The sequence below is a fragment of the Chrysemys picta genome, chromosome 11 (assembly GCF_011386835.1).
Source record: "Chrysemys picta bellii isolate R12L10 chromosome 11, ASM1138683v2, whole genome shotgun sequence".
NCBI lineage: Eukaryota > Metazoa > Chordata > Testudines > Emydidae > Chrysemys > Chrysemys picta.
In genome coordinates, this window is record NC_088801.1 from 77,866,060 (window position 1) to 77,886,613 (window position 20,554).

General features: G+C 44.0%; 1 protein-coding gene across 14 annotated transcripts in view; it reads left to right on the plus strand.

Moving 5' to 3' along the window:
* The window catches only part of ADARB1 (adenosine deaminase RNA specific B1), a 232,161-nt gene that overhangs the window by 176,268 nt on the left and 35,339 nt on the right, over positions 1 to 20,554 (plus strand). For 13 of the 14 annotated variants that reach the window (XM_065562289.1, XM_065562279.1, XM_065562283.1 and 10 more), the window contains 4 exons: positions 4,635 to 4,749; positions 14,752 to 14,920; positions 15,523 to 15,671; positions 16,450 to 16,618. In XM_065562289.1, the coding sequence (XP_065418361.1) occupies positions 4,635 to 4,749; positions 14,752 to 14,920; positions 15,523 to 15,671; positions 16,450 to 16,618 (602 nt within the window). The remainder of the gene's footprint in view (positions 1 to 4,634; positions 4,750 to 14,751; positions 14,921 to 15,522; positions 15,672 to 16,449; positions 16,619 to 20,554) is intronic. The other variant, XM_065562280.1, reaches the window with a different exon arrangement.

Consider the following 20,554-nt stretch of genomic DNA (forward strand, 5'->3'; position numbering starts at 1 on the left):
GGCCCGCCTTAAGATGCTCAGCACCACTTCCACCTTTCCCAGGTGGGTCTCGCAGTCTGGGGAATGGATAATCACATCATCCAGGTATGCGATGGCATAACTGGCATGGGGGTGCAACAGCTTGTCCATGAGGCGCTGGAAGGTGGCTGGGGCCCCAGGCAGCCCGAAGGGGATAACAGTATACTGAAATAGCTCCTCTGGTATGGAGAAAGCAGTCTTTTCTTTTGCTTCTTTGGCTAGTGGGATCTGCCAATACCCCTTTGTCAAATCCAGGGTGGTCAGGAACCGGGCGTTGCCCAGTTGGTCAACTAACTCGTCTAAGCGGGGTATAGGTTATTCATCAAACTGGGACACTTCATTCAGTCGGTGAAATTCATTGCAGAACCTTGTGGTGCCGTCGGGTTTGGGCACCAGCACAATTGGGCTGGACCACTAGATGTGGGATTCCTCAATGACCCCTAAATTTAACATTCTCTTCACTTCAGCCTTGATTTCCTCCCTTTTGGCTGCTGGGACCCGTTAGGGCCTTATCGTCGCCTTGGCCCCAGGGTTCGTGAGGATGTGGTGATATCCCTCGGTCCTCCAGCCCAGTCTTGTTGAGAACACATCCTAGTTCTGATTGACCATCTTGGATGCCTCGGTCTTTTGATCCGACGTCAAGTCGGGGGATATCCTCACCTGCTTGGTCTGGTTCCTTTCCCAGGGCAGGGCTTCTTGGGGACTAAGCATGCCTCTCGAGCATGCCAAGACTTCAGGAGATTGACATGATAAATCTGCTCTTGTTTCCGGCTGTCGCACCTTTTAGTTCACCTCTCCCATGGATTCGAACACTTCATAGGGCCCTTGCCACTGGGCCAAGAGCTTACTCTCTGCCATGGGTACCAATAGCATCGCCCGGTCTCCAGGTTAGAACCATCAAATCTTTGCTTGGTGGTTGTAGTGGGCTCATTGGGCCTCCTGCACTTTCTCCAAGTGCTCCCGTACGATAAGGGTGACTCGGGCTATCCAGTCTCTCATCTGTAGCATGTGCTCAATTATGTTTCTCCCCGCATTGGGTCTTCCTCCCAGATTTCCCTGGCTATGTCTAATATGCCACAGGGTTGGCACCCGTATAATAGCTCGAAGGGGAAAACTCAGTGGAAGCCTGAGGAACCTCCTGGATGGCGAACATGAGGTAAGGCAGTAGTGTGTACCAGTCTTTCCCATCCCGACTTACCACTTTACTTATCATGGCCTTGAGGGTCCTGTTGAACCTTTCAGGACCGGCTCTAGGCACCAGCAAAGCAAGCATGTGCTTGGGGTGGCACAATTCCAGAGGCAGCATTTATTTATTTATTTATTTATTTATTTATGTATGTATGTATGTTTGCTTGGGGCGGCAAAAAGCCTAGAGCCGGCCCTGGAACCTTTTCACAAGGGACCTGGTTATCCTGGGGCTAATATATCTGTCTTCCAGCACTCTCCTGTAGCCATCTGGCCTGACCCTGTCACATATGACATCCCTTTGGCTGGTGGTTTCCAGCTGCAAGCCAAGTTCTTCTGGAAGATCCATCAAGTTGTGGTTTGGGACAGGTTGGGCGGTTAGGTCTGGTAATGTTAAAAACTAGATCTCCAGCTTTGCAGCTAGGAGACCCAATTTGTTGACCTGGTAGTATTCTTGAGGTTAAGCACTGAACTGGGACTCTGGTCTGGGTTCAATGCTGGGCCTCAAGTAAAGCTTAAATTTTCTGGCTGAATGGTTTTCCAAATTACAGGATCTGCAACAAAACAGCTACACTGACCAAGACGAGTTTCTTTGTGCACGTGCCTAGCTTTCTCAATAGCAAATCCTGTTCTTCATAAAAGAAGCCATAGTTGTATTAGCTATCTTGTTTTAATCTATTGTCATTATTCTTCATAACTGAATCCTTATGTGCAATAGTTAGCCAGCGAAAAGCATGAAAAAGTGTAGTTTTCAAAAAGAACAAATAACAAGTAGGCCTTAAATTTGCTTGATATATTCCTCTCATCTACTTTGGATATATGACTACTGGTCTTCAGACTTTATTGTCAGTCTCTATAATGACAGAACCAGGTCTAAAGCTAGCAACAAATGCAGTTTTCTCTGAGTTTTAGCCAGCGCCACTCACCAAGCTTTTGGAAAAGTTCAAAGAGCTTAGGGTTATGGCCTGCAAGCTGGACACATGTCCTTCTTGGCCAGTAAAGTCAGCCAGGAAGGACACAGGCATTGAGAATTCTGCTAATTGTCACATTATTTCTCATCGCTCAGTTTCCAAGGAAAATTGTTGAGAAGGTTGTGGTGAATCAACTCTGACAATGTCTATAGCCTTTGGGTTTCCTTGATCTATGAGAATCTGGTGTTAGGTCTGATTATGTTCTCATGTCTATGTTTTTTCTTTTAGATCTGTCAGCAACTTTTGGTATTGTTGACCATAAGGTATTCGTGAATGCCTGTGACCCTGTCTAGGGTAGAGAGAACAGCTCTTGAGTGGTTTTTCTCTTCCCTGATAGGACCCAGAGGGTCGTTGTGGACAAATGCTTCTTAGCCCCAATAGCTCTCTTATGGATGGGACCTCAGGGTTCCATTACTTCAGCTCTCCCCTAAATTAGTGGAGATATCCTATCTCCTAGAACTGGAAGGGACCTTGAAAGGTCATCGAGTCCAGCCCCCTGCCTTCACTAGCAGGACCAAGTACTGATTTTGCCCCAGATCCTTAAGTGGGCCCCTCAAGGATTGAACTCACAGCCCTGGGTTTAGCAGGCCAATGCTCAAACCACTGAACTATCTCCTCCATATGTGATCATTATGTGAGATAGGGTGGAAGTGGAGCTGCACTGTCTTCAATATACCAATAATAAACAACTCTCTATTCTGTCACATCTTGATGGTATGGTCTATCTGCTTTCCCAGTGTCTAGCCAAGATGGAGCTTAGATGAGAGGTAGCTTGCCAAGGCCCAGTCTGTCTGTATAAGAAAAGGTAATGATGGTAGTAGGCTGGAGAAGACTATGAGAGAAATTATGGAGGTTATATCCGTTCTCTCAATTGGGAGAGCATGCTCACCAGTCAGGGGCAGCTCCAGGCACCAGCACGGCAAGCGCGTGCCTGGGGCGGCAAGCCGCGGGGAGCGGCCTGCCGGTTGCTGTGAGGGCGGCAGGCCGACAGCTTTCAGCAGCATGCCTGCAGGAGGTCCGCTGGTCCCACGGCTTCGGCGGCAATTTGGAGGTGGGGACGCCGATGGCGCAGCACCGGCGGACCTCCCGCAAGCATGCCACCTGCCTGCCATGCTTGGGGCGGCAAAAAACATAGAGCCACCCCTGTCACCAGTGCATAGTCAGATTCACAATTTGTGGGTCCTGTTACATCCTCCACTGCTTCTGGATGTCTAAGTGGTAGCTGTGGCCAAGAATGCCTTTTTGCCAACTGCATGGTTGGCTAGAAGGTTTCAAGCATTTCCTTTGAACATGGAACTTCCATAATTGTCCATGCCATCGTCATCTCCAAATTGGATTACTGCACTGTATTCTGTGGAACTGCTGTGAATATGAATATGAATATGAAAACCATTCAGCTACTTCCAAATGCAATATTTTACTTATTTAGCAATATTTTCACAAATAGCATCATTGCTCCATAGTCAGCATTGGCTTCCAATTTGTTTCCAGGTGAAATTCAAGATGTTGATTTTGACTTACAAACCTCTAAATTCTGTGTTTTCTGGCTACCTTAAAGACAGCTTCTTTCCTGACATGATATGTTGAGATCAGCTGTGGTGCTGGAACTAACAATCTCGAGATTTAAACAAGCTGGTGGTAGGTCATTTTCAAGGAGTTTTCCTTAAATCTGCAACTAGTCTTCACTCGCAGTCTGACAGACCATAAGTTTGTTGATGCTCAGGGCAAATTGCAAAGCCGCCTCTATTATTCCAGGCTTTCATTAATTTCATTTCATTAATACTTCTTTATTTTCGATGGCCATCATTAAATTTTATGTTGAAATTGTCCATTTAAAAATGTGTATATTTTTTGTAATAAAACAAAATAAAATAATGTATATTCACCTAAAGCTGAGGGAAGGGCACATTTTTATAAATGTAAAAAATAAATAACTATTTCTGGTCTAATAAAGGATTTTTATATGTTAGTCAAGATGACTGATTTTTGTTGTATTTTGGTATTATTTTCAGGCCCAGTGATTAGGTCATTGAAATTAAGTATTTTTGAGATACAAGGATAAAAAGCATTGACTCTTGTTTAGGACTTTAAGATGATGTATGTTGAGATACAAGCATTGAATCTTTCTGCCATTCGTTTTTTCACCCAGGCCCAATTTTTCAAAATTGTCACTACTTTTAGGTCCTTCAGTTTTTAGGTTTTCAAATTAAGGTCCAAGAACCAAAACTCCAGTTGAGGTCTTTAGGAGGTGTTCTGCTCAGCATCCTGGAAAATCAGATGCTAGATATCTCAAGTAGGGCACCAAGAGTTAGTGGACTCTGGGAAATCTTGGCCCTAATCAGTGGAGGATAAAAAATTAACAGTGTGTATGATTTTTTTTAATCCATCATATTAAATGCCACCATTTAATAGTTGTTTCTTGTTTGATTCTCTCTAACATGTATTTCTGTGATTTTGCAGGTTTTAGCTGATGCTGTTGCACGCTTGGTTGTGGATAAATTCAGTGATCTGACTGATAATTTCACATCTCCCCATGCACGTAGAAAAGTTCTTGCTGGAATTGTCATGACAACAGGTAAAAAAAAACCTAATCAGTACTACTTTTAAGTGTTCAGATGCCACGGTGATGGACACAATATAAATACCTTGATAGTTAGAAAACATTTATCTTTACACTTAATTTTTCTTTCCTCAAACTGCTCTGGGACATTTTTAATGCATAATCATAATGATGGAGTGAATAACAAAATAATTAAAGTAAAGACTTTGCAAGGTCTTTATTGTAGGCACTGCAGCAAAGTTCTTCTTCAAGTAATATCCCTGTAGGAGCTCCACTTCGGTGCGCATGTGCCACCAGTCGCCTTCTATCAGAGATTTTCAGTAGCAGTGCCCCTTCTGCCCACACTTGCTCTATGCACATCCTCATGCTCTGTACTGAGAATATATAGAGCTGCACAGGCAAACTGCCCTCAGTTCCTTCTTGATTGCTTTCGGCCTGAGATGGAGCATCAAGCATGCCTGCTTCACTTACATGTAGTTAGTTAAACATCGTTTTTTCTGTTTCTTAGTTTAGTTTAGTTTAGTTTAGTTGTAGTATTTAGTTCAGAGAGTCTGTTGTTATTTTTTCCCCATTTGTTCTTTTTCCACTTGAGGGGTTATTCTGGAATATGGGGTATGCCAGGATACCCAGGTTTAGCACACCGTCTTTCCTGCTAGAAATCTATCCTAGTCAGTGACAGACACTCTCGTCTCCTCCGTTGTTTGGGAGACATTCATATACGAGCCAAATATAAGATCTGCTTCTCCTTCAAAAGCAGATTTTTTAAAAATAGAGAAATAAAATTTAAATTGTTAATGATGAAGCAAGACTGGCCACTGACCCAGGCTCCGAGAATCTCCCTTTACACCAATCTCCAAGCACATTTAGTGCCCCTCTACCTCGGGATCCTGGTCACCAAGACCCTCGATGGATACAGCACCTGCTTCTGCATCTGTGGTATCAAGAGGCTTGTGCAGTAAGACTGTGTGTTCTGACAAGAGGAGCAAGAATGTTAGGTCTCCTACTAAGAAGTTTCGTTCACCAATTGAAAAAACTGTTTTGGGGACCACAGGTCCTAAAAGCTGTACTGTTGAGAATTTGAGTGGTTCCAATACCGTGAAATCATCTAAGGCTTCCTCTAAAAGCCACTCTACCAATAAGCTGGATTTGGTACCGAAAACTTGTTCAGCATTGGGTGGTCATGTCCATTCTAGTAGACATTCAACTTCAAAGAAGTCTGCACCATCAGACTCTACTGTATCTTTGGTATCCATACACTGTCCCTGACTGTTCTATTAGTACTGCCTGAGTCAGAACATACTCAGTGGAAGCATTTAGTGCCCACAGCACCGATGCATTCTAGATAAGTCCCTACCTTGGTGCCGATGTCAGTCTACACAGGATCCTTCTCAACTCCCATTCACATATCATCACTACCGCAGGAGTTAGATAGTTAAGAGATCTTTTTATGTTGGAATCTCCATTACCTAGTGGAGCTTCCATTACCGAACAGTTATCTGTACCATGATCTTCTGTGTTACAGACTTCACATTTTTCATCGAGACCTCCTGCTTCACTGGCATCAACCATCTAGGGTGAAAGTTATTACCTTCTCTGAAATATGTTGAGGATGATTCTTCTGACTCAGGTTTCAATTCAGGGATCTCCTCTTTACTCTACAAGTCACTACTCTGCTACTTAGAGACTGTTGGGGACAGGAAACCTTGACCACAATTTAGTTGGTGTGACCAGTGATGGGTGCCTTCTCCTATGCTCTGGAGCCCTCTCAGTGACCTTATTGGTATCTCTGGGCCCTATATCACCAACAATTCTTAAAGGTCCCAAGTCCCTCTCAGAGGCATTCTCCTGCATCTTCGCTACCACCTCATCAACCTGAGCCATTAGAGAACTTTGAGGAGCAAGAGACAAGGGCTGACAAGGAGGTAACACTTCACACAAGTATTTCTTCAGCATTGCCAGATGAGGCTGTAATGCCTCCACCATCTTCCACTGCAGATGAGTTTAGACAATTTCAGGAGCTGATGAAGATCATGGCTCCAGTTGGCTAACTTCTCTATGGAAGTACAGAGTACTGTTGGGGACCGTCCTTCTGATGGTGTCAAGCTATTCTCTGAGTCTGCTGATGAGTTTCACACTTTGAAAGATTTGCTAAAAACTCTTAATCACCTACTCTACTGGAGCCTATAGTCTCACCGTCCTTTCCCACCCCCCTTTTGGATACCATGTTTCCCATTTCCAACCTACATGGGAGAGAATAATATCCAACAAATTGGTTTTGGAGATGATAGTGCCTGATTATTCCATCCATTTCATCTCCATCCCTCCCTCTTATTCTCCTTCCCCATCCCTTTTCAGGGACCAATCTCATGATCAATTGCTGAGACAGAAAGTTGCCTTTCTTCTGTGCTTAGGGCCCACAGAACCAGTTCTAGTCCAGAATAGGAGAAAGAGTTTCTATTACAAGTGCTTACTGGGTCCCAAAAAGAATGGAGGACGGAGACCAATGTTAGCTCTAAACTGCATCTAAACAATTAAGTGAAACCACAAAAATTCAGGATGGTGACCCTTGCAGCTATAATTCCTTCTTTAGATTCCAATGATTGGTTTGTGACCCTTGATGTGTATTTTCATGTCACAAGAGATTTCTTCATTTTACAATAAACTACAATCATTCCCAGTATCATGTGCTCCCATGGACAGGTTCGCAACCCTAAAAAAAATCTAATTTCAAAGGTTCAGGTAAGTCCTTGAAGCCCAGCAAGAAATTGTCTCCAGCTATTAGAATATATGGCAGCTGGTACCGTCGTAACCCAACATGCCTGGATACATCTTCAGTGCTTCCAGGGATGGCTCAAGTCAGTTTATATGCCGAGCAAGCACTCAAGAAAAACGGATGTCTGTTCCCCATTGTATTTTGGACTCAGTCAATTGGTGGAAGGACCCCTTTAAAGTCTGTGCAAGAGTTCCTTTCATTCAACCTCCTACTACCATGATTATAACATTAGATGTGTCCCTTTTGGGATGGGGAGCATATCTAGGGTGTCACACCATTCAAGGCAAATGGTCTTCTCAAGAGCGTCTTCTTCACATCAACCTTCTAGAATTGAAAACAGTCAGAAATGCTTCTACTGATGAGAGTCAAATTTATCAAGGTTACAACAGACAACATGGCCTGCATGTTGTACATCAATCAAGAGGGCGAGGCATGCTCTCCCTTGCTTTGTGCCAAAGGAATAAAACTCTAGAATTTGTGCTTCTTACCTCCCAGGTATACAGAACACCATGGCCAACAATCTCAGCAGGCAATTCTCCTGGACTCACGAGTCCTCAACAGCATATTTCTAACCAAGTGGGGCTTCCAGAAGTGGATCTTGTTGCCGCTGCACTCAACACAAAGTGCAAAAAATTCTTCATGAGAGTGGGACTCAATTGAAGCATTACTAGAAACACTGAAGTTGTAACCAGGTGCGTAATAGGTTATAAAGCGGTGGACGTGATATATCTTGACTTTAGCAAAGCTTTTGTTATGGCCCCCACAGTATTCTTGCCAGCAAATTAAAGAAGTATGGATTGGATGAATGGACTATAAGATGGATAGAAAGCTGGCTAGGTCCTCGGGCTCAACGGGTAGTGATCAATGGCTCGATGTCTAGTTGGCAGCCGGTATCAAGCGGAGTGCCCGAGGGGTCTGTCCTGGGGCCAGTTTTGTTCAACATCTTCATTAATGATCTGGATGATGGGATGGATTGCACCCTCAGCAAGTTTGCGGATGACACTAAGCTGCGGGGAGAGGTAGATATGCTAAAGGGTAGGGATAGGGTCCAGAGTGATCTAGACAAATTGGAGGATTGGGCCAAAAGAAATCTGATGAGGTTCAATAAGGACAAGTGCAGAGTCCTTCACCTAGGACAGAAGAATCCCATGCACCGCTACAGGCTGGGGACCGACTGGCTAAGCAGCAGTTCTGCAGAAAAGGACCTGGGGATTACAGTGGACGAGAAGCTGGATATGAGTCAATAGTCTGCCCTTGTTGCCAAGAAGGCTAACGGCATATGAGGCTGCATTAGTAGGAGCATTGTCAGCAGATCGAGGGACGTGATCGTTCCCCTCTATTCGGCACTGGTGAGGCCACATCTGGAGTGCTGCGTCCAGTTTTGGGCCCCCACTACAGAAAGGATGTGGACAAATTGGAGAGAGTCCAGCAGAGAGCAACAAAAATGATTAGGGAGCTGGGGCACATGACTTACGAGGAGAAGCTGAGGGAACTGGGCTTATTTAGTCTGCAGAAGAGAAGAGTGAGGGGGGATTTGATAGCAGCCTTCAACTACTGAAGGGGGGTTCCAAAGAGGATGGAGCTCGGCTGTTCTCAGTGGTGGCAAATGACAGAGCAAGGAGCAATGATCGCAAGTTGCAGTGGGGGAGGTTTAGGTTGGATATTAGGAAAAACTATTTCAGTAGGAGGGTGGTGAAGCACTGGAATGGGTTGTCTGGTGAGATGGTGGAATCTCCATCCTTAGAGGTTTTTAAGGCCTAGCTTGAAAAAGCCCTGGCTGGGATGTTTTAGTTGGGGTTGGTCCTGTTCCTGAGGTCTCTTCCAGCCCTAATCTTCTGTGATTCTATGAACAGTGTTCTTGCCATAGAGGTAACTCCCTCCTGCAAAGAGGAGCAATGGAGCCAGTCCCTGCAGACATTTAGGGCACAGGATTCTACTCCCAACTACTTCCTCATATCCAAGAAGAAGGGAGGTTGGAGACCAATCTTGGATCTCTGACACGTCAGCCGATTCTTTCGAAAACCAAAGTTCCGCATGGCAATCATCCCATCACTAGAAAAAGGCATGTGGTTCATGGCTCTAGATATGCAGGATGCCTACATCTATCGTGACATACGTGTGACCCACAGATGATTCCTGAGGTTCATGGTGGATCCTCGGCACTTTCAATACTGGGGTCTCCCATTTGGACTTACCACTTCTTCATGAGATTTCACAAAAGTTTTCTGTGTTGTAATGGCTCACCTCTGGTGACAAGTAGTTTTTCCTCTTCCCTTATCTAGATAATTGACTGCTGGTGGCACGATTCAGAGAAGAGACTCGAGAATTGGCATCCCAGCTTCTTCTATTCCTCTCCGCCCTAGGAGTAAGCATCAACCCAGAAAAATCAACTTTACGCCCTACACAATCCCTAGAATTCATAGGAGTATGCATCAGCATGGCCTCCACACACTCTTATCTCCCAAAAGACAGATTCCAAAGCTTACTGAACCTGATCACCTTAGTGACTTCCAGCCCCTTGGTATCAGCCAGAACTTGCCTTTCCCTCCTCGGTCACATGGCAGCATGCACATATATCATGCCCTTCGCTCGCCTGAGATTCCTCTATCTCCAGCTCTTGCTGCAGGGAGTCTTCTCTCCCGTGCACCAGTCCATGGATGCCATTCTCAACATTCCACCAGAAGTCCTCTCTTCCCTCCAATGGTGGACAAACCCACTCCACACGCCCTTCCTTTCATTCTCCTCAAGTGTTACAATTATAATGGATACGTCACTCAAAGGCTGGGGTGCCCACAAGGGAGACCACATGATGTGAGGCACTTGGACCATTCGGGAAGCCAGGATGCACATCAGCATCCTGGAACTTCGAGCAGTACTCAAGGCATGTCATACATTCTTAACAACTATCCATTCTCATCATGTCCTCATTATGTCAGACAACAGCACTACGGGTTTACTACATAAACAAGCAAGGGGGCACACGGTCCTGAGCACTATGTGTGGAAGCGGTACACTTCTGGAAATGCATTTCACATCATATCCTCCTGTCGGCAGCCTGCCTACCGGGAACTCTGAACGTACTTGCCAATGCTCTCGGCAGAAACTTTGTAGCTCACCACGAATGCGAATTGCATGATGCGGTAGTTGCGGACATTTTCGGCCACTGGGAAACCCCGATCAGGGACCTCTTTACATCTCGCCAACACCAAGTGCATTCAGTACTGTTTGAGGAGACGACTCAATGTCCACTCATAAGGGACGCCCTGATCATCGACTGGTCAGGCCAGATCAGCTATGGTTTAATATAGTGCCCTCTATTGCCACACGTTCTGCACAAACTCAGACGGGAGAGAGCGATGGTCACCCTAATTACTCCATATTGGCCTCCCCAGTTCTGGTTTCCTTTTCTTCTCCACATGTCAAAGCGTCCATCACTCCTGCTCCCAACATTCCCACAGCTACTCACGCAACACAATGGCACACCGAGGGCGCTTCACCTCACAGTGTGGTATTTGAATGGATGCCTCTGCTAATGCAGAAATGCTCACAGGCAATCTGAGACATCCTCTCTAATTGCAGAAAGGAGTCCACAAGGTGATCCTACTAGGCCAAATGGACCTGTTTCACTACCTGGGCCCTACGTAGAGGTGTTGCCCCCAAGGCCATGGGCATCCCCATGCTATTAGACTATTTTCTCTCTCTAAAGACCTTAGTGCTCACTCTCAACTCCATCAAAGTACACATAGCGGCCATTAGTGCCTTCCACCCTCCCATGGAGGGGAACTTCATCTTCACCCACTCTTGACTACCAGATTCTGGAAGGGCCTTGTACACAAATATCTGCCTATACCGGCTATTGCTCCTCAATGGAACCTGAACTTAGTCCTCATGTCATTAGAACATAAGAATGGCCATATTGGGTCAGACCAAAGGTCCATCCAGCCCAGTATTGTGTCTTCCAACAGTGGCCAATGCCAGGTGCGCCAGAGGGATGAACTCCCCTTTGAACTTTCAGCCTCTTGCCCTCTTTCTCTTCTTTCTATGAAAGTAGCCTTTCTGGTCACCATTACCCTTCCAAGGAGGGCTGGTGAACTGATAGCTATGATGGAAATCCCCTCTTTCACTACATTCCATAAGGACAAGGTCTCAATTCACCTGCATCCTAAATTTCTACCAAAGGTGGTTTCCTGCTTCCACCACAACCAACCCACACACCTGCCTGCTTTCTTTCCCAAACCACACGCCTCAAATGAGGAACGGCAGCTCCACTCCTTTGCTGTACATGGGGCCCCTGGCCTTTTACCTACAAAGAACAAAGTGTGGTTTATGGTGTATTGCCCCGTTACTTCTGCGCTGCTAGTGGTGGCAGTGCTGCCTTCAGAGTTGGGTGCCTGGTCAGCAGCCGCCATTCTCTGGCCACCAAACTCTGAAGGCAAAAAAACAGAGAACTGCTAAGTTACAAGAAATTTGTCACACTGTCACATCACGTGATTTGGGGAGGGGACGTTTCAACTTCAAAACGCTATACAGAACAACAAATCTTTCAGTACATCATAAAAGATGTTACTTCCTAGAGCTTGTCTCATATATCTTCTCTGTCCAGATGGTTTAATACAATGCCATGAGAAAGGATCATTTATAGATCAGCTTTCCTTCTTGCTGGTCTGTAATTGCAGAGTTAATATTTTAAAACAAACAAATAGGGTAAAGACTTATTTTACCTCTTTTGTTTGTGTTTGTAATTTTTAAAAAAGTGGGAGGTAAGTAATCTAAAACAGAAGTTCCAATAAAACAGGATGAGCACTCCAGCATCTACTACAGAAATTTCTAGTATCCGTAGCTGTGGAATTGGAGTATCAAGAGATTAAGGCTTAAAAAACATATTCACAATAATCAGTCAAACACAATACAGAACATACCACGCTTGGTTCGCCTGGGTTCTCTTGTTATAATTGTATAGCAACCACCTAGCAACTTCTATGTTAGCTAAAAAACAAAAAGCAATAATAAAAATATATAAACAAATGCAAAAACAAGGGCATAAAGGATATAAATTTTGGACTTGGACATATATTGTCTGCTATTAAACAATCTTAACAAAAATAATTGGATTAGGCTAATTAGTATTACAAAGGATGATTCCAGTGCTTATTCTGAAGAAATTATCTTTATTAGGAATTAATTTGTAGGGTAAATCCTGTGCAAATTCTAAGAGGCTAATTTTAACAGCATTACACATCTACAGTGTCTGTCTCCGAATCGGCAAGAAGATATGCTTTATCTCTCGCAACATGTGCTGTATCTAGCCAGCAGGAGTCTGCCAGATGTGATTTTAGTTCGGGATACAAAGACTGTATGGTAGAGCATAGAATCGTTCTGTATTCCTCATGACAGCAGCAAAACATTGAAATATTTGCAGACAAATCAACACAAATATAGCGCTGCTCAAAAACTCTGAACTGCTGAGCTGCAGCAGGAGCTGGGCACAGATCCTGGAACCTTCCTGAGTTAAATGGGATCAAGTGTATGAATAAGGACTCCTTACAGCATCGAGGTTTCAGGATCAAACCTTTGGCTCCTGCTGGTAGGTTTCTGCATACTCCCAAGAAGAGAGTAAGGGAAGGAGAGAACCTAGGCGGACGGAGGGGGAGATGGACTCATTTTGTGCTAGTGCAGAGAAGCTGAGAGATGGTGTCACTGATAAAACTGAGTGTGATTTCAGGCATCTAATCTGAAACGTATATCTGAAATTATTTGTAAAATCCACAGTAATAACTATCATAATAAATAACCCCTTCTTCCCTAACCCCTTCCGCACCCCTTTCTCTCCTAACCCCTACACTCCCCTCCTGTGCCCCTTCTCCCCCAAATCCTTCTGCAGTCCTTCTCTCTTAACCCCTCCCACATCCCCTTCTCTCCTAACCCCTACACTCCCCTCCTGTGCCCCTTCTCCCCCAAATCCTTCTGCACCCCTTCTCTCTTAACCCCTCCCACATCCCCTTCTCTCCTAACCCCTACACTCCCCTCCTGTGCCCCTTCTCCCCCAAATCCTTCTGCACCCCTTCTCTCTTAACCCCTCCCACATCCCCTTCTCTCCTAACCCCTACACTCCCTTCCTGTGCCCCTTCTCTCCCAAATCCTTCTGCACCCCTTCTCTCTTAACCCCTCCCACATCCCCTTCTCTCCTAACCCCTACACTCCCCTCCTGTGCCCCTTCTCCCCCAAACCCTTCTGCACCCCTTCTCTCTTAACCCCTCCCACATCCCCTTCTCTCCTAACCCCTACACTCCCCTCCTGTTCCCTTTCTCCCCCAAATCCTTCTGCACCCCTTCTCTCTTAACCCCTCCCACATCCCCTTCTCTCCTAACCCCTACACTCCCCTCCTGTGCCCCTTCTCCCCCAAATCCTTCTCCCTTAACCCTCCTGTGCCGCTTCTCCCCTAGTCCCCTGCACCCCCTCCAACGCGAGGTGCTCCTTGTGTCCGGATCACTCCCCCCACGTGGGCTGCATAAGGGAGGGCAGGAGAGCAGCTCCTGATGCTACACAGCCCAGGTGGGGAAAGTGACCTGGACGCACAGAGAGCCTGGTATTGCTGCTCATCCCCCGCCCCTCCCAGCCCAGAGGAACATTCGGGGGGGGGGGGGAGGGAGCAGCAACACCCGGCACTCCGTGTGTCACCACTCACCCCCCTGAACACATTCCTCCATGGGGAGGAAGAAGGAAGAAATCTGGGCACCCCCCAGGCATTGCCTCTGTGAGTTGCTGGGGGAGGGCAATGCCCCGAAACTCCACTCCCTGCTGTCAGTCACTGTTCCGGGTGCTACCCTTCCCACCAGCAGCACACACCTCTGCACTGCACACTGCGCCCCCCTGACCACGGCACCTGAGCTGTCACACACCCCTAAGGCCAGCCCTGCTGCCCTTTACCACCTTAGTCAAAACCCTGAGGCAATGTAAGGGCACATGCATGGACCCATGGACATGACTACTTTGAAAAGCTCCGGCTCTGAGCACATGGTGCATGCACCTTACCCTCAGTGGAATACAGATAGGGACCACACGTCTCGAAGAACCTCCAGTTCCAAGTAAGTAACCTCTGCTTTCAGATTGAAGCTTTTTTTGTAACGAAAATGTTTGAAGAAAAATACTTTATTTTTTGGAATTCAAACACGTTCGTTTAAGAAAGTCAGTTATTAAATTTGTGTGCATTTAATTACATTTTCTTTCTGCAATTTGTTTCCCAGGTACAGATGTGAAGGATGCCCAGGTTATAAGTGTTTCCACAGGGACAAAATGCATAAATGGAGAATACATGAGTGACCGTGGTCTTGCATTAAACGATTGCCATGCAGAAATTATATCTCGCAGGTGCCTGCTTAAATTTCTTTACACACAACTTGAGCTGTTTGTAAGGTAAGCTTAAGGAGGCTGAGATTGTGCTATGAACATCATGTGTCTATCTGGTGATTACTTGAATTGAAACACAAAGCTAAGGAGTCCCATTGAAAAAAATATCATATAAAATAGCTGACGTTACTGACATTTTAGATTGAAAACTCTGGTCCCTGTCATAAAGTGTGAGTTGAATAAACAAAGACCCATTTAAGGAGGCATATCTATAACTATATTGAACTCTTATATTTGTATTATGGTTCAGAAAGAGTGAATTATGAGTTAATCATGTAGTTCTTTAAAGTGTAAACACATTTTAGTTATTCAACTGTTCTTTGAATTAGTAGAAATAAAATTAAAATGCCATCAAATGGACTAGCAGATGAATAGTTTTGTTTCATTTACTCATGGTGCTTTATAAGTTCACTGGGCAATGTCAAATACTCTTTATTTCTTGTTTCTAACTTCTTTTCTTTCTGTATGGTTTGTAATAACTCTTAGGTGCCGCATTTGGTGCCAGACTTTAATAATTTTAATGTATAGTAAGTTAGACTGGGCTTAATCTCCTGCATTTGTTTCTCTTCAGGTTTTGACTACAGTTCTCTTCTTTGTTTATATTCCAGTAATAAAGAAGATCAACAAAAATCCATCTTTATCAAGTCTGAACGAGGCGGATTTAAACTGAAAGAAAATGTGCAATTTCATCTCTATATCAGCACCTCTCCATGTGGAGATGCTAGGATTTTCTCACCACATGAAGCAGCACAAGAGGGTATGATTCTAGCTATAAAGGAATTGCTTAGCGTTTATTTGATTACAGACAAATGGCAATGTTAGAAATAAGCAGTCATTTTAATTCTGGCCTTTTGTATATGGATTTTTATTTTTATTTTTTTGGAAGAAAGCTCTCTTCTTGGAAATCTGGGCCATTAACTTTAAACTAAATATAAACAGACAAACTGGCCATTTAGGCTAGAGCCGGGAAGATCCTGGATACTGTTAAGGATAAGCCAATAACTCACTATGTGTGTTTATGGGACTCATTGGGCTTCCTCATTATTGCTGCCTTTTAATAATTTTTGTTGCTCTTCTCTGAATTTCCTGATTTGTTAATGAGACAAAGTGAGCGAGGTAATATCTTTTATTGGACCAACATCTGTCAGTGAGAGAGTTGGTCCAATAATAGATATTACCTCATCCACCTTGTCTTTCTAATATCCTGGGACCAACGTGGCTAAACTTCACTGATTTGTTAATTTCATTCTAGCACTGAAATGCACAGAACTGAACTTCAGAACTAAATACTATATCTGAGATGTTCTTTCCTGAAAAGCTTGGTTTAATAGCAAATGTATTTTGGAGAATATTGTATACAAGAAAGATATTTGATGCTGTAGCTAAATTAAAATGAGTAATAGAAATTGCTACCAAACGTTGTGACCTTTTCCAAGATGGTTACCAGCATAAAATACATTGCCTTCTCTCATTTCATAACCACTCCTTCTGGACAGTTGTTTTTCAATTGACTTAAAACAATCTTTGTCATTTAGATCAGGGAGACAGACATCCAAACCGTAAAGCAAGAGGACAGCTACGGACAAAAATAGAATCTGGAGAAGGGACAATTCCAGTCCGATCTACCACTACCATCCAGACGTGGGATGGAGTATTACAGGGAGAGAGACTGCTTACTATGTCTTGCAGTGACAAGATAGCTAGGTAAGACATTACGTGTTTGGTTACTCTTCCCTGCTATTCTGGTTTTATTCTGAAAATGGGGACCCTGGTTACAGCTTGCTGGAGGGCGTACTTAATATCTGCTTTCCGCATAGCGTGAACATCTGGATGGATGGCAATTCTACATTGTTTTCAGATGTCATGTTGACAGTGTCTTGTCTGAATCACTCATTAGTTGACCCGGGAGGTGACAGTAGAGGCTGTAGATCAAGCTTGTTGTCTAACCCCCCAGCATGAGATTAGATGCTCTGATTCTGCTCCCATTGAAGTCAGTGACAAAATTCCCATAGGCTTCAGTGGTGAGGCTCAGGCCCAAGAAGAATAGGAATCATTTATTCCATCCAAAACTTATCCCACAAGCATATTTTCTCTCTTCAAGGTGGTAGAGTCTAATTTACCAAATTTGCTACTTTGTTATATCTGCCTCATTTTGTATTGTTAATATCTTGATTATTATTATTATTATTGAAACATGCAGTTTTCATCAGACATAATATGGTATTGGCAAAATATATAATTCATTAGTATGTGTGTAGGTCATACTTGTATACAACTTTTATCAAAATATAGAATATTCCAATGTGTTGTAGATATATGTCGTGACAGACCCAGACCAGTGGGGTACAGGAGTCTGGTAGAGGGCAAATATACTGGTCACTGGATGAGTAGTTTTCTGTTCCCTGAGTGACCAGAGAAAGGGGCTGCACTAGAGTAATCAGGAACCTGCTAGAACCAGTTAAGGCAGGCAGGCTAATTAGGACACCTGGAGCCAATTAAGAAGAAGTTGCTAGAATCAATTAAGGCAGGCTAATCAGGGCACCTGGGTTTTAAAAGGAGCTGACTTCAGTTTGTGGTGGGAGTGTGAGGAGCTGGGAGCAAGAGGCGCAAGGAGCTGAGAGGGTGAGGGTGTGCTGTGCTGCTGGAGGACTGAGGAGCACAAGCGTTATCAGACACCAGGAGGAAGGTCCTGTGGTGAGAATAAGGAAGGTGTTTGGAGGAGGCCATGGGGAAGTAGCCCAGGGAGTTGTAGCTGTCATGCAGCGGTTACAGGAGGCACTATAGACAGCTGCAGTCCACAGGGCCCTGGGCTGGAACCCGGAGTAGAGGGCGGGCCCAGGTTCCCCCCAAACCTCCCAACTGATCTGGACTGTGGGTTCTTCCAGAGGGGAAGGTCTCTGGGCTGTTCCCCAACCCACACGGTGAATCTCTGAGGCAAGAAAATCCGCCAATAAGCATGAGGCCCACCAAGATAGAGGAGGAACTTTGTCACAATGTCTATATAGTGCATATGTAAGTGTAAATGTACAATATCATTTTAAATGGCAAAACATCATTAGTTAAGAACCTATTACGTGGTTGATACAGTTAAATGTGACCTTTTTAAAAAAAAAATTGAATGATTGGAAAATCTTTTAATCAAAGTAGTGTTTTCCTTTGTGAAAATGTGACACTGATTTATTTTTATTTTGTTTTTGTTATTGTGCTCTTTCATTAGTTAAAGATTTTGTTCAAATTTAAACAAACAAGCTCAACCAACCCATGCCCCCAAAATTAAACAGCTGTATCCTCTGAAAAGTGTAGCAACCTCAGGGAAATTCCAGGAAAATGCCGAGCTGGCTTTTCAGACCAGCGCGACATGTTCACAGTACACCAGAGGGTCCCACAAATCACACAAAAGAAATGGCAGCCTTTCTAGTTGAGGATATTGTTCATGTCCTTTTATTTTTTTGAATAAAAAGTAGTTTGTGAATTTTATCAAACCAGAATTAATTGATTAAAATATTGTTAAATACATTTGTAAAATACAAAGTGGGTTGAACATATTCACTGTGCTGTGTAAGCGCTATATGAGAATTAAAACCACAGAGAGAGGTCTACTTGCTTGATTCTCCATTCTCTGTCCTTGTGGGAGAACTATCAGGGTTCCTATAGCGTGTGAGAAAAGTATGATTTTATATGTTAAACGTCTATGAATAAGTCAGGACCTGTTGGGAGAGGGTAAAATCTCCATTTCTAAAATGTTACACTACTTGCAAACCTTCATTCCTTACTGGTTCCAGAATATCCACTGAATAAAATATGGTTACACACTGAAAATTGATTCCATAAGAATGACATGTGCATTCCTTATTTATTCTTTACAATGACTGGCCAAGCAAATTTCCTAGCTTACAATTCAAGGTGACATACTTAACTGCCAACTCTGTAAACTCCATCTGAGACATGAAAACTGTGTTTGTATTCATCACCCGTTAAAAAAAAACAGATTACTCATTCATTTGACTATTTTGTTGATTCTGTGTGATGCAATCAGAATCCAGGTCACTCTCTCATAGCTAGTTGTTGTAATTCAGGGGGGTAACCAGAGTAAAAATTTGTGTGTGTCACTAAAGAAAGCACATGCGACCCTGAGACACATAGAGGGGATGCTGTATGAGGAGTAAGGAGGCCCAGTGTTTACATTTATAGTCATGTTCTGCCAATTTCACTTTAATGGGTTCATTACTATGCAATTTCCAGTATTCAGTACCATGCCATTACTAACAAATTTCAGATGCCATTGGGTTTCCATTGGGATTTAACAAAAGATATGACATTATGAAATACTTTAATGCATAAAAACTGTCCAGTAATGATACAAAAGTTACATTATGTTCAAACTTTATGTATTTTGGTAAAGATAAAGATTACTTGCATAGTAAATCCTCTAGTCTGGCAAAGACTATTGAGTTAACTCTGCCCATAGAAGGTCATACAGGCAACTCACTGATTAAACTTTCTGGCTCCTGAACAGCTCCCTCTGTATATTCTAAGCTAAGCTACAACGTTACAGCCCTGCCTCTGGTCCCTCAGTAGCAGCTTGCTACTGGGCTGGTTCAGCTATGAGCCTGTTAAGAATGCTGCAGGCCTCTAGGAAGTGCCGCTATCCATTCATGCTTTTATCCTCTCCGTTCTTGTCTTCTCTCCGGTCTTCACAATGAAGAAGTCTGGAGTGGTCAGTGCTGCAAACTCAGTGCAGACCATTGACCATCGGAGGTAGGCCCACCATTCATCAACATTAGCTCACCTCATTGACACCTGCCCGAGTCTCTCAAGCTGCAGCTATTATATTCCCAAGCTTGATAACTCTTTGCTCCAAGGGGATCTGAACAGCCAAAGGGATCTCCTCCCAAGGGGATCTGAACATCCATAGGGATCTCCTCCCAAGGAGATCTGAACATCCAAAGGGATATCCTCCCAAGGAGATCTGAACAGCCAAAGGGATCTCCTCCCAAGGGGATCTGAACATCCAAAGACTCTTTTGTATTTGAATGCTACTCACAAGATCTATATCAATCCTCTGTCATCCTACATCCGTAGATTAAGAGACAAACAGCATGATGATGCCCACTACTGTGAAGCAAAGAATTGTGAAGCCCTGCCCCAATCACTTAGCCTCAGCCAGAAAATCCTCTTACCAATGTTGTTTGCCTTTTCTCCTGAGTCTCCTATTCTTTCCTTCCCACTGCCTCTTTCACTCTATTTCCCTGTTGCAGAGTCACTAAAGAACAAAAGGAGGCAAGAAATCTTGAGAGCTCTGCTTCAGACTGGAAGGAGAGGGTGAAAGAGCAGAGCTCCGAGCCAGGACACTCAACCTTAATGCTACCCTGTAGTGACACCATGAGAGGAAAAGATATGAAAAAACGGAGTCTTTAAAAATCAGGTTAATGTAGTCTGGGATCACAGACATTAAAATGGATTGATCGTAATCATGTGATTATTGCATGGTGCGCTGTACTGCGGTGTTAAGGTTGCTTGGGTGCCTTCGCTGTGCATTTCCATACAGTAACATGTTTAGATTTCTTTTAAGTGTAACCTTAACACTGAATTTCCTGGGTTTGTGATACTTCTTTTGGGATAACTAAAACATTCCGGTAA